The following is a 22,396-nucleotide window of genomic DNA, read 5'->3' as shown; positions in this document are numbered from 1 at the left end:
TAAGGCACCCCAAACTATATTCTAGGGGACTCCTCCCAATCAAATCGTCGAATAGTCGACTATCTAAGGCACCCTCAATGATATTCTAGGGGACTCCACCCAATCAAATCTTCGAATAGTCGACTATCTAAGCCACCCCCAACTATATTGTAGGGGACTCCTCCCAATCAAATCGTCGCATAGTCGACTATCTAAGGCACCCCCAACTCTATTCTAGGGGACTCCTCCCAATAAAATCGTCGAATAGTCGACTATCTAAGGCACCCCCAACTATATTCTAGAGGTGCCTTAGATAGTCGACTATCTAAGGCACCCCCAACTATATTTTAGGGGACTCCTCCGAATCAAATCATTGAATAGTCAACTATCTAAGGCACCCCCAACAATATTCTAGGGGACTCCTCCCAATCAAATCGTCGAATAGTCGACTATCTAAGGCACCCCTTAGACACCCCTTGACTCCTCCCAATCAAATCGTCGAATAGTCGACTATCTAAGGTACCCCTTAGACACCCCTTGACTCCTCCCAATCAAATCGTCGAATAGTCGACTATCTAAGGCACCCCCAACTATATTCTAGGAGACTCCTCCCAATCAAATCGTCCTTAGAATATAATTGGGGGTGCCTTAAATAGTCGACTATTTGACGATTTGATTGGGAGAAGTGCCCTAGAATATAGCTGGGGGTGCCTTAGATAGTCGACTATTCGACGATTTGATTGGGAGGAGTCAAATTCGATTATCAATGTTCATCTTGCTTTCTGTCACTGATACATTCAGGTCCTGTTGTTGCACACCTTGCATGCTTATTTGTTTATCTGAGTGTTTTAGCCTGTTTCTTTCAGGTGGAAAAAGTTGCAAATGAAATCTATTTATATATATATACGTATATATGAATATATATATATATTTATATATATTTGTCCGGATCACCATTAGATCTACTCTTAAAAAACAACAACAAAGAAAGAGGTGTAGACTATTAGTCAACCATTAGTCGACTGTGTACATCTTTAGTGTTGTTGTTATAGGAACCATATCTAATGCATATGTGTGTGTGCAGGGTGTACTCAAAGCAGGATGAGGAGCAGATATAATGGATATTATGCTTTCAGCACATTAGAATGTTGATGACCGCTCCGCAGCCGGGAAACCAGTTGCATGCGAGACCTGATTTTAGTGAGCATTCCAAGGATTAACCATGCAAGTGTCACCTCTGACGCAATGTGATTTAGCTCAATTCTTATAAGGAGATGTTTCGTTATCCATTAGCATCGTCAGCACAGTTTGAACGAGTGAGTTCAGTGTGACTAGCAGCTAGCAGCATCGTATTACATTGTCGCATTAGCAGCGCTGCTCATCTCCCGGATTATACTTCATCACTGGCAGCTGCGAGCAGGCGGTCCGCAATCTGTGACGGATTATATCTGGGATTATTTCAGATTTATCCGAGCGTAGTGTTAACACCTCGGGGCTATGTGTCGCTGATTTAACAATTACATGCTGGAGATGAAATAAGATGCGTTCTTTAACCCAATCTTCTGTAATATGCCGCTAGGATGACAGCAGCCTAGAAACCTGATCGCTTGTGGATCAATGAGGGGTCCAATCTAAAGTGAATATGTAGGCGGTGCCCTCTTTCGATTTCTAGACACAATTCTAGTTAGAGATTTGTTACAAATTAGACTTGCATATAACATAACATATATAACATACGTATATATATATTAGGGTGCACCAAATGTGAATGGGAAATTTTTAAATTCATAATATCAATTTGGCTGGCATTCCATTTTTTTCCAATGAACATAAAAATGTCTTTTGCAAAGTTTTGAGGAGATTTAGGGGTGCCACCTCACACATAAACTTTTGTAAAATTTCGGAAAATGTGCAATTTCTAGTCTAATTGCCAAAAAGTTGACCTGGAAATAAATGTTGAGTACAATTAATTTGTATACAGCATCATTTTCTATAGGGTTATCAAAGGGGGCCCAGACCAAAGACCAAGCTGCGACTGCTAGTCTGAAAGGAACTAGTTGTTGAGGGCAGCATCTTAGGAGAGCTGGTGGGTTGTGCTGCACAGTGACTAAAATAATAAATGGACAAGTGTATATCACATTATGTAGGACTACAGTACCACTCTCAATAAATATGAAGCATCAGTAATACTGTCTACTCTATATTACTGTTGTTGATGTTGGGCTTGCTCAGCTATTAGCTAATTGTCATTAGCAAACTGTAGCTAGCTGTAGCTAGCTAATGTTAGCTACTGTAGAGGCAATGAGCACTAAACAGTGCCTAAAATAATAAATGGACAAGTGTATATCACATTATGTAGGACTACAGTACCACTCAATAAATATGAATAATCAGTAATACTGTCTACTCTATATTACTGTTTTTGATGTTATGCTTGCTCAGCTATTAGCTAACTGTCATTAGCAAACTGTAGCTAGCTAATGTTAGCTACAGTAGAGGCAATGAGCACTAAATACCTATAAATATGACTACAAATCATTCAAATTACAAAGACAAAACCACAAATTTGCTAGTAATATGTAATAGGAGTATAAATACCAACAAAAACATAAAGATCACATGAGAGTTCTTGAGCTGCAGTCTTTGCTGACCTCAGATCTCCATGGCGACCATTGAACTGTTCACCACTTTATTCCACAAAAACAGATGTATGGTGGCACCCCTAAATAATCATGGATTGGAAAAATATTTTGTATGTGTTGTTTCTACATATATTGGAACACTTTTAGTGCCCAGCCATATCAAAATTCAATAATTGTGTTTTTTGATGCACCCTAATATGTATATATATATATAGCTTATGACATAACAATAACAATAAACATTTTCAAGTGAGCGAACCTGCAGGGAAGCCGTCCCAGATCTCCAGCCAGTCGTATCGGCAGAGAGCCCCCGGTGGTGGCGTGGTGTCTGGCTCCATGTCGAAGCTGTCGAACTCCACCACGATCTCGGACATCTTGGGGGCGAAGATCATAAAGGTGCAGTCCAGGTTGTTGGGGTACTTGTCAGGGAAGCCCGGCGTCTTGATGGCACCCGTGGGGGCTGTGAAGTTCCTGGAACATTCCGGACCTGGATGGATGAGATACACATGGGTTTTTCAAAGCAAGGAGGCATGTTTGACGAAATAACACATTCTTCCGCAGAGGTCAGAGTGTCTTCACATCACTTGTCACTCTGGATTCTAATTGGGGCGGAGCCTCTTTAATGACTTAAACCAGGGGTCTCAAACACGTGGCCCGCGGGCCAAATGTGGCCCGCAGGACACTAGTTTGAGGCCCCCACCTTGATATGAAAGTTTAATGTTAGTGCGGCAAGTTTGATATGGATGCTGTATGGTATCATGTACCCAGAAAAAATGATTACGTTTGATTAATGTTCATGTTAAAGGTTAAATAACTGTTAATAGTTATCCTCCCTATCCGTGTGGAAGTGGTACGTTTTTGGCTATTTAATTTTAAAGCAAATAACTTGAAGGCTACCGTTTAGGTCGCTAGCTCTCTAGTTTGCGAGTTAGCATGTGTCTCAAGACCCTGCAGTTGCGCAATATGTTGTAAATAAAGAGTATAAATGTGACTATAGTCGTGTTTTGTCATGTCTACAGGGCTCTAATAATGCTTTGTTCATTTTAATCTGAAAAAAATAATTTGTCTACCCACCAACTATATGTGGTTTCTTAAGTTTTTATTATTTGCTGTTTAATATTATTATTATATTTATTTATTTATTACTGATTGATTGATTTTTTTTCCTTGATTTGTTTATTTATTTTTCATCATATTTTGTGTAGAAAAATAAAAAGTAAGATATTTGAGAACAGCTGAATGTTTTATCAGAGCTTTTCTTGTAGAAAATTGGAACCAAAGCGAAGTTTTTTAAAATGTTTTGTTTTTAATAAATGCGTTTTTTTTGGGGGGAGGGGGGGACCTGATGAGGCCCAGTCTCACCCAGACCCGAGCTCCAGTGGCCCCCAAGTAAATTGAGTTTGAGACCCCTGACTTAAACTAAATACAAGCACCCTTGAAAAATAAAATAAAATAAAATAAATTCGGGTTGGGAATGAGGTCCTGCCCCAGGTGGAGGAGTAGAGCCGCTTCTCCTCCACATCGAGAGGAGTCAGTTGAGGTGGCTTGGGCATCTAGTCCGCCTCCCTGGTGAGGTGTTCCGGGCATGCCCAGCCGGGAAAAGGCCCCGGGGTAGACCTAGGACACGCTGGAGGGATTATGTCTCACAGCTGGCCTGGGAACGCCTTGGTGTCCTCCCGGTGGAACTGGAGGAGGTGGCCGGGGACCGGGAAGTCTGGGCTTCCCTACTGAGACTGCTGCCCCCGCGACCCGGACCCGGATAAGCGAAGGAAAATGGATGAATGTAATAAAATAAATGTCAGTGCATTTGATTCTAACTTCAATACATTTCATGGTTTGAACCAATTCGTCTGTGACCACTCCGCCACCGAGCCGAGCCTCTGTTTGTGTTGACACTGGCTGAGACGTCCCGGCTGCTACTTATTGACTCTGCTGACACTCGGAGTCAGCTCATGTGCTCACACACACGCCTGTTGTGGTCATTAGGCTTAACTGCACATCATAAAGGTTGAGACTTTTATGATCACATAAAAGTAAGCGAGATGTGGGTCAACAAGTTTGTCTGCCAGTGTGTCTTCCTGTTTTACAAAGCTCTCTTTTTTTCCTACGTTATTTTCTCCAAGCGTCGCACACTTCAATGTGTTCTGCAGCTCCACACTCGTGTGATTTTAATGTGTTGAAAGGCCCTCAGCATCATGTGGTGGATGCGGTGTCAAATAAACAAAAAAACTCACATTCTTGAGCTGGAGATTGTGAGTCACGCTTAAAACTGAACATTCTCGCTGCGTGCAACTCTCGTGTACTACACAAACTCACACACACACCACATTGGTGCAGACACAGGAAGGAACAACTGATGCCAACCTATAAAGTCACCCCACTGACTCATATTTGCCTGGGGTAGGGGGGCATAAAACAAGGCGAGGACCCCGGTCAAGTGTGCCCATGAGGCATGAGTGAGCATTATGTGTTCATATGAATGTAACCCGTATGAACAGCCTGGAAACACACCCACACGCAGACGCCATGACACAGGTGGCGTGAATGATGAGGAATTACGATGAGTAGCGATGAAGCAGGCGGGCTCAGCTGGCCATAAAGGTCCGAAATAAAACAAGTCATGCGCGTGTTGTCACATTAACAACAACAATGTCACAGAGCTCGCTGACGCTTTACTTATTTCTTGCCATAATGTGTCTTACACACACACACTTTGATCAATAAGAACACACAACATGTTTTATATTAAAAGTGAATGTCACAAAACATGTTTCAATGTAAAATGTGGAGAGATGGAAGAAGGCAACAAAGACCGTTTTTAAAGTGACACACGCACCAACATTAGCCACGTATACATGGAGCCAAATATTCCAATTGCATTGGCTTTATTTGCTCAAACGGAAAGAATGTAACCTTTGTATACACCTCATTCCCAAAGAAAAGTGACAATCCCAATGAATATATAATGGGATTCCCAGGGGTGGAATATTCCTTTAACCAATCCGATTGAGGTATTTTGTACCCGCTCAAACGTAAAGTTTGAGACTGCGTTCTTCTTCGTGGTGCTTTTCTTCTTCTGTTGTTTATTGGCGGTTGGCAAGCAGCTTTCGTGTGCATTAGCGCCATCTGTGGAACAGAATCTAAACCCTTCTATACGCCATTCACAAGTCCATTTTTATTAAAAAAGAAAATATATATCTATATAAAACATGTCCTGAGTTTAATTATAAAATATTAGCAAGATTGAATTTGATCTTTTCCTGTTTAAATTTATCCCGGGTGCGTTCTTTCAGCGCATGCTCAGATATGACGTAACACGCAGATCCAGACGTTCTTCACTTTTAAAAATGGAGGCCAGCAATCGGCACTGGACTGCTAAGGAAACTTTGTTTTTGATCCAAACTAAATTTCAAAGCTGGAACAAACGAAAAACTGCCAATACGGAGTTATTCCAACAAGTGAAAGAAAAACTCATGGAAGTCGGTATCACGTGATGTTGATGTTTACATTTTACTGGGCATGCCCTATTGACTATTCTGGTTGATTATAGCAACGCATGTAGACAGGAGATTGGAATATTCCTTTCCATGGATACCATTGTTTTCGGAAAGGTCAAGATTCCATTCGGAGAGAGAAAAACTCCTCATGTAAACATGGCTACTGTCCTACTTCTTCTGCACTGCTGCATTCATCTCATTTTCAGGTCATCCCTGTTGCTTCCAAGGACAAACAGACCATTAGCTAAACGTGCCTGGGGTACCGCACACCTGTCTGACACACACACACACACACCAAACACACACACACACACATTACCTCATTTAGCGCCACGAGAGGGCCAACTTATTAGAAACAGCTCTCCGTTCTACAATCGCAATGGTGAGCATATTTATTCAGATTATGATCACTGCATTTTAAGATGCATTTTAAGAGCACCTCATTAAATAGTGCACACAAACCTAAAAACGTCTCCAGCAAAAGTGTGCCAAAAGCCACTATGCAAATTTGATGTCATCAGTAGCAGAAAGGGAATCCACGGTGGATCCCAAAGGACACGAGCGCAAGGAAAAGTGAGTCGGAGCCGTCTTTGTTCCCACGAGCTCATTCATCAAATTCACAGGTTACTTCAGGAAGCAGCAGTGATAACAGAATGAGGTTAGTTCACACACAAACCTGTCTTGAAAACCTCGTAGCGTACAGAGAACCCCGCCCCGTGGGTCTCATAGTCGGAGACAAACTTGATGAGGAGCTGACCGCCACTGGAGATGATTGGAGACGGAGCGATCTTGCCGCAAAACTTGCCCAGCATGGGCGAAAGCTCGTCTCCGCCATTGTAGACCTCCACGTAGTCGTACCTGAGGAGAGATGCCAGGAGGTCATTGTGGAATTCCTGTATGAATATGTTGTATGGAATCACAGTTATTATTTACATAGTTGCCTTTTTTATTTGACATTTTAATTTTATAATGTAAGATTAGGCGGCACGTCGGTCGAGTGGTTAGCCCGCAGACCTCACAGCTCGGAGACCAGGGTTCAATTCCACCCTCGGCCATCTCTGTGTGGAGTTTGCATGTTCTCACCGTGCATGCGTGGGTTTTCTCCGGGTACTCCGGTTTCCTCCCACATTCCAAAAACATGCTAGGTTAATTGGCCACTCCAAATTGTCCATAGGTATGAATGTAAGTGTGAATGGTTGTTTGTCTATATGTGCCCTGTGATTGGCTGGCCACCAGTCCAGGGTGTACCCCGCCTCTCGCCCGAAGACAGCTGGGATAGGCTCCAGCAACCCCCGCGACCAAGTTTTGTCTGATTGGATTTACATGATTTTGCTTCAATGTTGTTTTTCCTCTCATCTTTGACAACAAATTAATAACAGTAACCGATGTACCACAGTACATACACTACCGCTCAAAAGAAACAAAAACTTGCAAATGTCTTTGTTTTTCAAAGAAAAACATTTTCATGCATTTCACAAACATTTTTATCCATTTCACAAACAATGAAAATGAATGAGATGATTTTCAAAGAGGCCTACTATCAACAACTGTCAGTCCTCTGCATCAATCTCCTGGTATGGCTGCTAATCCAAGTTCATCATTTTATAAGGCTAATAGATGATTAGAAAAGCCATGTAAAAAATCTCTTACCATGCTGTTAACTACTCCCTTCAGAGAGCAGCACAAACTGGGTCTAACGAGGACAGAAAAACGCTGCACAACTGTGCAAGAAGACAAATATGTGAGAGTGTGTAGTTTAAGACAAAGACGCCTCACAGGTCGTCACCTGGCAGCTGCACTAAATAGTAGCCGTCAAACACCAGTGTCAGTATCAACAGTGAAGCGGCCACTTCAGGACTTCAGACTTCATGGCAGGATTGCCAAGAAAAAGCCAGATCTCAGACTGGACAAAAACATTTCCAAGTGATCAAGTGTAAGTTTGAAATATTGTAAATGGAGCATAGGGCTAATTTAATGTTCAGTTTTTGGACTAATTCGTTTTTGAGGTCCGATTTCAACATGAAGTACCTTTTAGAATATGCTTCCACCTTTGGGCAAAACTTCTTGTGAAAGCCTCCATTCCCCGAAGAACACAATAAGCGCGATTCAAGGAAGTTGGAGAATGTGGCAGCACTGAATAAATACACAAGCAGACACACGGGACACCGAGGCCACACTGAAGCGAGGCACTGAGACATCACATGACCCTTGCCCTAAGGAAAGAGGAAACAATGGCCGACTTGATGTGATGACAAGGACCGCCTGTGTGAGCCAAGTCCTGTTGGATTAGCAACAGATTAGCGAACAGACTAGAACACTGCTGACTAGTTTGAAGCAAATGAGGAAATGACAGATTAGATATTTAAGTGGATGAGCCATGCTTTCCTTCCCCTTGGAGACTGCTTACAAATGTCTTCTCATGCTTGTGTTGCGTTCCCTTCCCTGCACATCTGGACGGCATAAGGACTCCCTCGCTGCGTGAACTTTGTGTTGTGAATGCTTTTATTTTAAAACCAACACAGCAACAACAACAAAACGTTTTTTTTAACATGTTCATTTGGTTCTGTTGTACAGATGACCACCTTGTCTCAATTCACAAAGTGAAGATGAAGCTGCTGCCATGGAAACTAAAGAAAGCAAAGGGCTCGTGCACACAGCGATGATGACAGCATCAGCACCAAGTGTGGCCTCAGAAGCTTGCCGAAGGACGCACACACGCACACACAAATAGTCTTTCTACACCAGTGTTTTTCAACCTTTTTTGAGCCACGGCACGTTTTTTACATTGGAAAAATCTGAAAACCAAAAATGTTCCAAAATGTCACCACGACCTCACACGTGCATCAATAAGTCTATGGGAGGAACAAGGTAGGTGTTGCCACACGGACCAATATTACATTGCTCTGCCAGTCTTTACACCACAGACACTCCACAGTAGCCACGTTTTTACATCACCACTTTTTCTCTTTCCCAATGACCTTTCGGGAAACAATGGTATCCATGGAAAGGAATATTCCAATCTCTTGTCTACATGCGCCGTGAAAATCAACCAGAATAGTCAATAGGGCATGCCCAGTAAAACGTAAACATCAACATCACGTGATACCGGCTTCCCCGAGTTTTTCTTTCACTTGTTGGAATAACTCCGTATTGCCAGTTTTTCGTCTGTCCAGTCTTGAAATTTAGTTTGAATCAAAAACAAACTTTGCTTAGTCCAGTGCCGATTGCTGGCCTCCATTTTTAAAAGTGAAGAACGTCTGGATCTGCGTGTTACGTCATATCTGAGCATGCGCTGAAAGAACGCACCCGGGATAAATTTAAACAGGAAAAGATCAAATTCAATCTTGCTAATATTTTATCATTAAACTCAGGACATGTTTTATATAGATATATATTTTCTTTTTTAATAAAAGTGGACTTGTGAATGGCGTATAGAAGGGTTTAGATTCTGTTCCACAGATGGCGCTAATGCACACGAAAGCTGCTTGCCAACCGCCAATAAACAACAGAAGAAGAAAAACACCACGAAGAAGAAGGCACCCTGACAACTTTCTGTTTGAGCGGGTACAAGATACCTCAATCGGATTGGTTAAAGGAATATTCCATCCTTGTTCAATTCTTTCCGTTTGAGCAAATAAACCAAATGCAATTGGAATATTTGGGTCCATGTATACTATTGACATAATGGCTATTGACATAATATTTGCAAATGATGATTAATAAATGTTAATTATAAAAAGTGAAATTGGATAATTCCTCACGGCACACCTGACGGTTTCTCAAGGTACACTAGTGTGCCGCGGCACAGTGGTTGAAAATCACTGGTCTACACAACTGACTCAGAACGTCCATTACGTTTATTTCAAATCAACCCCAGAAGAAGCAAATGTCCTACCTTTGGACTTTGAATATATCTTAGAGTGCATGTTCATTCAGGATTGTTTGCTATTGCTGAATGAATGCCAAACACACACATACACACACACACACACACACACTTTCTGTAAGTGTCTTGTGTGCTTCAACGTCCATCTAAGCTCTGCTGGGATGCTGCAGATGGTGTGTGTGTGTGCGTGTGCATGTGTGTGTGTGAATAGCAAAACGCACTACGCCGCCACCTGCCATATCACACACAAACATACACACACGTCCATCCTTCCCCGTTTCTCACCTCCCCCGTGCTCACCAAAAAAATCCACCTCATCTCCCCTCTGTCAAACACACACACACACACGCGTCATCTCCATGCTCACTCATGCTCTCCGTCATTTTCCAGCTCATATCCAAAGTCATACTGGGCTTAAGTAGACGACTCAAAAGGTCAAAGTAGAAGGTTCATAAAGATACAAAGTCATTAGAAGCAAACACACACTGCCGTAACGGACTTGTACACAGGACAACAAACACACACATACACACGCAATGAGCAAGACACAAACAACATGGAGTAGAATGAAGACAAATGCTTCCAAAGGGGACCCTGCACCGACACCCTGAATTAAATAAGTGGGCCGAGCGTCCTTCATCTCGGCCGTGCAGAAGAAGCCTGCTGGGAAATCAAAATTGGAGCGGAGGAGGAGGAATTTGTTCTCATTTAGGAGAGCCCTATTCCGAGGGAGGAGGGCATGAGACAGCGAGTCACCCCCCCCCTCCCACGCCCCCCCGCCTGACATGTTGTTTAGGCTCTGTGAAGGATCATGAAATTTCATTTGGTGCAAAGTCTTCCAGCTTAAATATGCAAAACAGGACCAGGAACTAGGATTTCTCATATTCTGGATTTACATTGGGGCTGCACGGCGGTTGAGTGGTTAGCGCACAGACCAGGGTTCAATTCCAATTCCAAAAATGCGTGGGTTTTCTTCGGGTACTCCGGTTTCCTCCCACATTCCAAAAACATGCTAGGTTAATTGGCCACTCCAAATTGTCCATAGGTATGAATGTGAGTGTGAATGGTTGTTTGTCTATATGTGCCCTGTGATTGGCTGGCCACCAGTCCAGGGTGTACTCCGCCTCTCGCCCCAAGACAGCTGGGATAGGCTCCAGCACCCCCTGCGACCCTCGTGAGGAAAAGCAGTAGAGAATGAATGAAAGAATGATCGAAGGAATGGATTTACATTTTAAAAACATAACTCATAATTAATTATCACATCCAGAGGTTCTGCGGTAACTTCAGACATCCACACTAAGGAGATCCAGCAAGAGCAAAGGAGAGTCAAGCAATAAACCCTAAATCGATGCCACATCAATCTGACAAGTCCGGACCGATATGTACTTCTATGTACTAGCCCCTTATCCAATCCCCAGAGTAGTCGACATGACTGAACACCACTAGACCATCAAAGTATGGACAGTTGGGCGTATTTTTGGCTTCTTTTGCATCGCATTTGCTTGTGTGATATTACACGGGTGAGTGTGTCCCTACAGTAAGTACCCCTGAGGGGTTCCAAGCAGACAGACGCTACACATTCCTCCAGCGGCACTACAAGAGGAGAAAAAAGACATTATTGTCAAGTCCACTTGCGGACAACCATTTGAGCCCTGCCTCGCCGTCGCGCTTATTTATCAGCTCCAAGCCTCCCAGGTTGCTTACAGCCGTGGCCGTTTGCCCTCAGGCTGACCCCCCCGTGTGGCACCACTGACCTGCTGAAGCTGCCCATCGTGGCTTGTGGAGTCAGGGAAGTGGTGTTGATGGTGTGAAGAGAGATAAGAGTCTTATGACTGAACTGTTGAAATGTTCTTGTATCAAGAAGAGGCATGAGCACCAGTACCTTTAAATTCAAAGAAACTAACAGGCTTCTTGAATTTAATTGGTTGAGGTTGTTGGTACATTTTCCGAGGTGTGAAATTGTCTCACACGCCATCTGAAAAGGCCTCCTGCAGGTTTGTAGACCAAACCGGTGATCAACAACGCACATTTGCATCATTTCTTGATAGAACATGTCACATGGAGCTCAAATATGTACTTTCATGTTGATTTCTTTGAGCTCATCTATAAACATAAATGCATAGATACTGGTCACTTCAAAAGGGCTGCATACAAAACAATTGAAGGATGAAGGGGGGGGGGGCGGGATTCATACATTTTGTATGCTAAAAGTCATCCAAAGTAGGTCAATATATGATAAGCTAGCTGAAGAAAACATTTGCATCTTAGATTTGTGCTAAATTAGTTTAATATCTAATAATACATCTCATTAATAATAAATTATATTCTTAAAAATATGCCAAGGACCAATTACAAATGAACTGTGGAGCAAAAATAGATATACTGTACAGTAATCCCTCCTTTATCACAGTTAATTATTCACTAGTGAATTTCCACAAAATATGTTTTCATAGTTATGGCATAGGAAACCAGTTTACGATCTTATAAATATGGTAATGGTTTTATTTCATGTGAATATGCATCAGATTACAATTGAGTGCATCCCATAATCAGTTCACAGTTCCACATGTCCAAAAGGAGTAGGAAGAAGCAAAGCTTATTAAATCCTACCCCTCCATCTGGTACTTTTACAATCACTAACTGTTACATTTGTTCACTTCCTGCTTTCCATAATACAGTTTAAGGTTTTTTGTTTTGTTTTTTTTATAATGTACCCCGTCCTGAAGTAGGAGGTGATATGAGCATCCAATGCCATAATGGGTACCATAGTAAGTGTCAATATAGTGATATATATAGCACATCATGACTGGTTCAAGACTCTTCATCCTTGTATTTAGCAAACATCAACTGCTTGTATTTCTTGAATTGGCTCATCGTTGTGCATTGTTTGATTTCCTTACTCAATCCATTCCATAGTTTGATTCCACATACTGAAATGCTATGGCTAGCATAACGTAGTCCTAGCATAGAAGTGTTTCAAATGTACTTCTTCCCTGAGATCATATTTCTCCTCTCTTGTAGAGAAGTATTGGATGACATTTTTAGCTAATTGCTTATTTTTAGCCTTATGCATTATTTTAGCTGTTTGAAGATGAACTATATCAGCAAGTTGAAGTATTTGTGATTTTAGAAATAAGGAGTTAGTATGTTCTCTGTACAGTACAGTACAGTACAGTGCAGTACATTTAGCGAGTGAAGATTGCTTTTATAGTTATTAGCCCATATTTCCACACAATAAGTAAAATATGGTAGAACCAGAGAGCAATAAAGAGTGTGGAATGATTTCTGATAAATACACTTTTTAACATTATTTGAGCCCTCCAGATATGACATAACAGCCATATAGTCAGCTTTACATTACACAACATTTGCCCATGTGTGTCACAGTAAATGTGTTCCATATGGAGGACAGGAAGTGATGTTATAGGTTCAGGATTGAGTTTTAGCGTGTTGTGGGTTTCGGATCCAACAGTTAAGCATGCTATTTCTGAGAAGATGGTGATGATTAATATGATTATGTTATTGTGATTGCGCCTGTTGGGTGATAATTTAAACCTATAATACCTATAATAAATGGCTTATTATTATTATTTTAGTTCATTTAATCCTATTTTTGGCATTGTTTTTTGAATTCGCTCATCTTAGAACCAAAATGAGCTGTCTCTTTTGATCTGTTTTTATATCTTTAGAACACACAGAAAATCGAAAGACGTGTTCATGTTTCACATAAGGACAAAAAAAGCTGTGTTTCCTTTAAATGGGAACTGTGGTGTGGATCTGTAGTGTGATTGGAAAGTTTCAAAAGGTTTAAAAAGGAAGAAGGAGGAAGAAGTGCACATGAGGTTCACGAGGAACACTTTCAGGAACAGAAAGTGACAATTTGGAAGAGATGGTATGTAGTGGAAAATGACAGCCTGAAGCTGGAAGTCAAGTGGCAACCGATTGGTCATGAAAGGTTGAGGTCAGATTGATCTCGACAAGAAGCGTCTTGATCTTTTTCCACTTCAAATGTGACCTCAGCGACACCAAACGCTTGGTTTTAAAGTCTTCTGTTGAGAATGGTTGGGATCATACATAGGTATGATCACACTGAATCATCCTACACACTTTGACATGGTCCAAATACGGGGTCCATGTGGCACCTACAGGCAATGGAGCATTGGTCTACAGCAGGGGTCTCAAACTCAATTTACCTGGGGGCCACTGGAGCTAGGGTCTGGGTGAGGCTGGGCTGCATCAGGTTAAAAATATATATATATATATAAAAAAGAAAAAATGTAAAATAAAAATATATTAAAAATATTAATAAATATTAATTATATGAAATATTAAATATTAATAAATATATATAATATAATAGTCTTCAATGCTTCTGCTATACCCTCCACTTTTTCAGTGCTTTGGTTCTTTGCAAAAGCTCTGAAAAAACATTAAATTATAATAAATTATTATAAATACATTTTTATTTATTATTAAATTATTAAATAAATGTTTAATGTTAATTTTTATTTTTTAACACAAAATAAGATGGAAAAATAAATAAACAAATCAAAAAAACAAATGAAACAAGTGAAACAAATTAATTTTTATTTATTATTAAATTATTAAAGAAATGTTTAATGTTAATTTTTATTTTTCAACACAAAATAAGATGGAAAAATAAATAAGCAAATCAAAAAACAAATGAAACAAATTCATTTTTATTTATTATTAAATTATTAAATAAATGTTTAATGTTAATTATTAAATGAAACAAGTGAAACAAATTAATTTTTATTTATTATTAAATTATTAAAGAAATGTTTAATGTTATTTTTTTTTTCAACACAAAATAAGATGGAAAAATAAATAAGCAAATCAAAAAACAAATTAAACAAATTAAACTTTCATATCAAGGCGGGGACCTCAAACTAGCCGTGAGTTTGAGACCCTCTACACACTGATTTTTGAGGACTTAATATCTAAATATGAGGACATTTGCCTTCCGATTCAAGAGGAACAGCTGCTTCTTCTGTGGCAAGATTTATAGCATTTAATGGAATGATCTAGATTTATAGCACACACCTGCTATTAATCCCCATTCTCCTCTTGAAGAAGAGAACACTGCTGTTTATCTTCATGTGCCATCCTGGGACCGAGTGCTCCTCATGTACAACATTTTTAGCTCACGCAGCGTTGAGGGGCTCAAATAAAACAGCAAAAGTGCAACAATGCTTCACGTGGACCACACAAAGCACCAGGAAGTGGGCGGGATAGTTTGCCATTCTCCTTCTTGAACCTGCTCCATGTTATCAAACATGACAAAACATCCCATTTGGACTGTTTCTGTTTCAAGTTGGTGAATTTTGAACGTGTTTTCATAAGAACTGTAAAGCCTTTGCAGCCAATCAGAAAGCAGAAGACAGCTATGAGTGGAAAAAACAGTAAGAGCAATGGTGAATAGAAGAATAGCGTGTGGACTGATGTGTGACAGTATGGAGAAAAAATGGAAACCATAGAAGTGACCAATAAGTTCAATCACAAGAATCAGAATCAAGTCAAGTGTAAAATTAATCTCAGCCAATGTGAATAATCGTCCACGTTTGGGTCGCATGTTGGCGTCGGTGTCACACCCACCGCTAACCCTGTCTAATAAGAGGAAGCGGTTCAGCCAACTCCGAAAAGGACATCCTGAATTATCCCGCCACCGACGCATGTTCCCGACCAGCGCCTGTCTGTGCTCTGCAGGGATGCGTTTTGGCAGAGAGGCTATTTTCAGACGAACGTGTGATGAGGCTTGGCGACGGGGGCGGAGCCGAGAGAAGCCGGTGTCGCCGAACAAAGGCGTGACAGCCGCCGTCTGCCCCGATTTTATCGTGAAAATGTCCTCATGGGAGTATGACGGTATTTTTTACACCTTACAGTAGAGCAGGGGTCTCAAACCCAATTTACCTGGGGGCCACTGGAGCTAGGGTCTGGGCAAGGCTTGGCTGCATCAGGTTTTCCAAAAAAAACCCAAAAAAAACGCATTTATTAAAAACAGAAAAATATGCAAACTTTTTCAGTGCTTTGGTTCCGGTTTTCTACAAGAAAAGCTCTGATAAAACATTCCACTGTTCTCAAATATCTTAATTTTTATTTTTCTGCACAAAATAAGATGAAAAATAAATAAAAAAATCAAGAATAAAGAAAATCAATCAATAAATAAAATTATAAATAATAATCCAAAATAATAAATAAATATTATAATAATAATAATAAAACGGCAAATAATAAAAACTTAAGAAACCACATATAGTTGGTGGGTAGACAAATTATATTTTTTCAGATTAAAATGAACAAAGCATTATTAGAACCCTGTAGACATGACAAAACACCACTATAGTCACATTTATACTCTTTTTATTTACAACATATTGCGCAACTGCAGGGTCTTGAGACACATGCTAACTCGCAAACTAGAGAGCTAGCGACCTAAACGGTAGCCTTCAAGTTATTTCCTTTAAACTTAAATAGCCAAAAACATACCACTTCCACACGGATAGGGAGGATAACTATTAACAGTTATTTAACCTTTAACATGAACATTAATCAAACGTAATAATTTTTTCTGGGTACATGATACCATACAGCTTCCATATCAAACTTGCGCGGGCCGCACTAACATTAAACTTTCATATCAAGGCGGGGACCTCAAACTAGTGTCTTGCGGGCCACATTTGGCCCGTGGGCCGCGTGTTTGAGACCCCTGATTAGGTTCATTGGTTTAGTTTCATTCATGATTTCATGCTGTTAAACTGGGGAGAAACAAGATGACTAACAACTGAGCAAAGAGGCTTTTTGGGAAGAAAACCCTTGGCTGTGATTGGTTGTTCACACTAATGACCTCGATGATGAACGTCAAAGACCACCGGCATCAACCAAAACACAACCCTGAAACATCATCACACGGATTATTTGTCAGTGGGACTGTGGTCTCGTCTTTAAACCTCACTACCATCTGCAGACATCTCTGGAACGTTGACTCACTCCCAAATACAACCACTGTGCTGCCAAGTTAGAGAGCTTCAAGCTCACCGCCTCATCATCCAACACAAACACGCAACAATCACCCACAATAAATGGAGCAAAGCGGAGTCGCCCACCCCAACCCACCCACAAATACGAAAAGGACAAGAGGCTGCTTGATGACTGGAACTATTACACCACAAACTACAAGTGCAAAATCAGTCAGCGAACACATTTCATTACATGGAAACATCTCGGAATTCAACATTTTATGTTTGTGGGAACACTGAGGAAGACCCTTCTTTGTTTTCAGGAAAGTAACCACACATTTTCTTCACTTTTCACCTCCTGAAGGTCAAAGTGTGACCTGACGGCCATTTACAACCCACAGCTTGTTTTTTTACTGGTCCGTTGGAACAACAAGAAGAAGAACAAGAACAAGAAAACTAAAAAGGAAAACCACAGCAAAAGGTGAAATAACAACAAAAAATGTATAACGTTACAAGAAAAGGTTGAAATGTTAATATTAATAACAATAATACCGCTTTTCACCCACAAAACATCCATCCATTTTCCATCCACATGCAACGCCAAACAGAGATGGCCAAGCTGAGAATCAAACCCAGGTCTTCCTTATGTGGCCAAAATGCAAACCCACTGTAAATGATTGTCAATCAATATCAATCAATAAAGAAAAGACCAAACATTAGCCAAGATCATCACTATACACGTTTATGTAACAATTCCAACCATGGAATTCCCATTTCACCTCCCAAAAGTCATCACTACTTTTCACAGACGTGACATTCCACAACTACCAGCAAATGACAAAAATCCCCCGGTCATTGATACCAATGCCCCCCTTCAAACCCTCCTGCTAGCATGGTGTTGATGTTCTCCTACAACTGCGGATCAACATTTGCAATAAAAAGGACTGTTGCAAGGACAGGTTAACATGATGGAACAACGCTGGTTACAGCAACCCATACAGTGGTTTGTACAAATACATCCATAAATATGATCAGGTTCAATATTTCAAATTGTGAAAAACATTTCTGTCCCCTGGGGGTGAGGGCATGACAGTAAATAATTGGTTTATGCTAGTGGTTCTCAATTATTTACTGTCATGCCACCCCTCAGGGACTGAAATATTTTCATCACCCCTCTTATTTGAAATACTAGATCAGGGGTCTCAAACTCAATTTACTTGAGGGCCACTGGAGCTCGGGTCTGGGTGAGACTGGGCCGCATCAGGTTTTCCAAAAAAACCCCCCAAAAAACGCATTTATTAAAAACAAAAAATTTGGTTCCAATTTTCTACAATAAAAGCTCTGATAAAACATTCCACTGTTCTCAAATATCTTTTTATTTTTCTACACAAAATAAGATGAAAAATAAATAAACAAATCAAGAATAAAGAAAATCAATCAGTAATAAATAAATAAATAAATTAATATAATAATAATAATAAAATGGCAAATAATAAAAACTTAAGAAACCACATATACGTAGTTGGTGGGTAGACAAATTATTTTTTTTCAGATTAAAATGAACAAAGCATTATTAGAGCCCTGTAGGCATGACAAAACACGACTATAGTCACATTTATACTCTTTTTATTTACAACATATTGCCCAAATTCACGGGGCTTGAGACACATGCTAACTCGCAAACTAGAGAGCTAGCGACCTAAACGGTAGCCTTCAAGTTATTTCCTTTAAACTTAAATAGCCAAAAACGTACCACTTCCACACGGATAGGGAGGATAACTATTAACAGTTATTTAACCTTTAACATGAACATTAATCAAACGTAATAATTTTTTTCTGGGTACATGATACCATACAGCATCCATATCAAACTTGCACAGGCCGCACTAACATTAAACTTTCATATCAAGGCGGGGGCCTCAAACTAGTGTCCTGCGGGCCAAACGCGTGTTTGAGACCCCTAGATAAACGGATCATATCTACTTATTTATCTCTACTACACAGGCTGAATTTGAAACAGAAACCAGAAAAATGGAAGACAATGGAAAACGCAAAAGCCTATTCAAGAGTCAAATTGCATGTTGAGTACTATAAATGTGTACATGTTGGCAGGTCTGCATTGGTTTACACTGATGCTCCAACCGCAACTCATGCATCAATGGAAAAAGAAATGAGGATGCCATAATTGCGATGTAAGGTTTTATCCACCACGTTTCACTGGTTAGCCCACACACAAGCACGTTACGAATCAGAAAAAACACATACTATCGACAGACAGGCTTACAACACAAATGTTTATGAGTCCCGTGGGTCTGGAACATGATCCGATAGTAGTGGGGGACACCATCTGTGAGCCGCACTGTGATTTACTCAGGAGTCGTTCATGAAGCTTTTAAAAAAGATAGAGGAGCCGGCATTACAAATAAAGCTTATTTATGGAGGGCCAAGAGACACACGGGCTTCTGTGTGGACCCAGCAACAGTACATGTGTGTCTGTGGGTCATCATGAAGACACATGGAAGGGATGACCCGCAGATACATGGAAGGAAAAGGTGTGTTTGAGTACCTCTACGTACCATACACACACTTAAAAACACTTTCATGTAACTTAGCGACACACTCTCAACACACACTTGGAATTTTATCATCTCTACTAATGTAACAACCAACAACGCCTTAGTTGACTATTTCTTTGTTCTGATGATTCAACTCAAGTACAAGTGAGACAATGCACAGCTTCAGACTCTTGTGTCGCTAAATCAGACCACCAAAATATTAGCAACAGTTCTCAGTGTACCACACTTGTACCACAATAGCCACGTATACATGGAGCCAAATATTCCAATTGCATTGGGTTTATTTGCTCAAACGGAAAGAATGTAACCTTTGTATATACCTCATTCCCAAAGAAAAGTGACAATCCCAATGAATATATAATGGGATTCCCAGGGGTGGAATATTCCTTTCCCCAATCCGATTGAGGTATCTTGTACCCGCTCAAACGGAAAGTTGTCAGGGTGCCTTCTTCTTCCTGGTGTTTTTCTTCTTCTGTTGTTTATTGGCGGTTGGCAAGCAGCTTTCGTGTGCATTAGCGCCATCTGTGAAACAGAATCTAAACCCTTCTATACGCCATTCACAAGTCCACTTTTATTAAAAAAGAAAATATATATCAATATAAAACATGTCCTGAGTTTAATTATAAAATATTAGCAAGATTGAATTTGATCTTTTCCTGTTTAAATTTATCCCGGGTGCGTTCTTTCAGCGCATGCTCAGATATGACGTAACACGCAGATCCAGACGTTCTTCACTTTTAAAAATGGAGGCCAGCAATCGGCACTGGACTAAGCAAAGTTTGTTTTTGATTCAAACGAAATTTCAAGACTGGAAAGACGAAAAACTGGCAATACGGAGTTATTCCAACAAGTGAAAGAAAAACTTGGGGAAGCCGGTATCACGTGATGTTGATGTTTTACTGGGCATGCCCTATTGACTATTCTGTTTGACAAGAGAGGGCGGCACGGCAGTCGAGTGGTTAGCGCGCAAACCTCACAGCTAGGAGGACCAGGGTTCGATTCCACCCTCGGCCATCTCTGTGTGGAGTTTGCATGTTCTCCCTGTGCATGCTAGGTTAATTAGCAACTCCAAATTGTCCATAGGTATGAATGTGAGTGTGAATGGTTGTTTGTCTATATGTGCCCTGTGATTGGCTGGCCACCAGTCCAGGGTGTACCCCGCCTCTCGCCCGAAGACAGCTGGGATAGGCTCCAGCACCCCCGCGACCCTCGTGAGGAAAAAGCGGTAGAAAATGAATGAATGTAGACAAGAGATTGGAATATTCCTTTCCATGGATACCATTGTTTTCAGAAAGTTCATTCGGAAAGATTCCATTTGGAAAGAGAAAAACTCCTCATGTAAACGTGGCTACTGTAAATCGATCAAAAATGAGTATTATTATTTTAATAAACACCCCCCCCCACACACACAGCCATCAAACATCACTTGTCAATCAACAGCAACAACACTCAATTAGCTGATATTTGCAAACAGCAGCAGGCTAAGATGACTTATAATGTAAATTTTCAAACAAAATCAACTGTCAATCATGCAGGTGTGCTCCCCTTTAGTGTCTCCACCTGCAAATCTGACACCTGCTATGACGCCTAATGGACAACAGGGGGCAGAGTACCCCACTGTATCTATACAAACTTAGGTACGCGTGAGTGAGCGTGTGTGTGTGTGTGTATCTCTTATGTGAACTCTTATTTACTTGCAGTCTCGGTCCTCCAGATCAAAATGCGGGTTGAAGTTGATGAGGATCTTCTGACCCGGTTCGGGCGCCGTGATGACCCACACGCAGTGCTGCGAAGGCGGGTACGCGCCAGGGTAGCCTGGGGAGGTCAGGTAGTCCGCGGTGTGGATGTCGATGGCCCCGCCGCACTCGTCTGCACCCAGAGGGACACAGCAGAACCGAATGAATCGAACGTCAAACGCATCACATCCCAAAAAAATTATTATTTTTATGACGAATTTTGTATGATTCGACCACACTCAACTTCAGCAGACATTAATGCAGAGAACCAGACGTGTTCTATGGTTTTATCATGTCATCGGGTCTAATAATATTTTAGGAAGGACCCAGAACCCACCAGTCTGGGTCAGCGCAGCCACCAGGACCACTTGTGTGAGGAGGAACCAAAGCGGTCCAGTACACGTCCTGGTCTTGTGCAACATCCTTGGCTCAGCGGATCAAAAATATTCAAGTTGTCAAAGAAAAAAACGATAAAGAGAAATAGTGTCAAAGTACGCGGTCCAGCTTTGGCATCCTGGGAGCTTTCAGCACCGGACCGCCGCGGAACAACTTGACATGTCCGGGAGAAGATAATCCAAGGAAAAAGGGGAAACAAAACGAGATATTCCGTTAGGTGGAAGTGGCAGCTATGGGACTTGACTTCCAGAACCTCGCTGAAGAAATACTCCCAAGTAGAAGAACAGCAGAAGATCGTCTTTAGCGAGCAGCAGCAGCAACAGCAACAGAGAACATCACCCCAGTCCTCCTCACCGCCAGCCTCACTCGCTCTTTCTCCGCCTCCCTGCGCGCGCAACCTCCGTCACGGTCCTCGTGTCGCGACCCACTGTGGAATTTACACACCCGCTACCGCTACCAAGAAGGCTGCCACACACACTAACACCGCCAGGCTGCTTTATGGCCCAAACATCGGAAACACTCGCATTCAACACAGCTAATTTGTTGCTTCACTCCCACCTTTTTCAGATCCACAAAAGTCTCACTTTCAACTGGAAGACAATCAAAAGGACCTTAAAATTGGGATTAAAAAATAATACTTAGTAGTCTCTTTGTTAGCCAGCAGGTCACTGACCCCTTATGGGACGTTTGAACCAGTGGCGTCATTA

The 22,396-nt window shown here is 41.1% G+C and overlaps 1 protein-coding gene across 1 annotated transcript in view; it reads right to left on the bottom strand.

Annotated features, from left to right (window-relative positions):
* The window catches only part of LOC131125806 (neuropilin-1a-like), a 62,778-nt gene extending 40,675 nt beyond the window's left edge, over positions 1-22,103 (bottom strand). The window contains exons 1-4 of the mRNA XM_058067692.1: positions 21,631-22,103; positions 21,252-21,426; positions 6,795-6,976; positions 2,881-3,108 (exon numbers count right to left, since the gene is read on the bottom strand). Of these exons, the coding sequence (XP_057923675.1) occupies positions 2,881-3,108; positions 6,795-6,976; positions 21,252-21,426; positions 21,631-21,715 (670 nt within the window). The 5' untranslated portion in view covers positions 21,716-22,103. The remainder of the gene's footprint in view (positions 1-2,880; positions 3,109-6,794; positions 6,977-21,251; positions 21,427-21,630) is intronic.
* Positions 22,104-22,396: the final 293 nt, after the last annotated feature.

Source organism: Doryrhamphus excisus, chromosome 1 (assembly GCF_030265055.1).
Source record: "Doryrhamphus excisus isolate RoL2022-K1 chromosome 1, RoL_Dexc_1.0, whole genome shotgun sequence".
Lineage (NCBI taxonomy): Eukaryota > Metazoa > Chordata > Actinopteri > Syngnathiformes > Syngnathidae > Doryrhamphus > Doryrhamphus excisus.
This window is presented reverse-complemented; position numbering and strand designations above follow the sequence as displayed.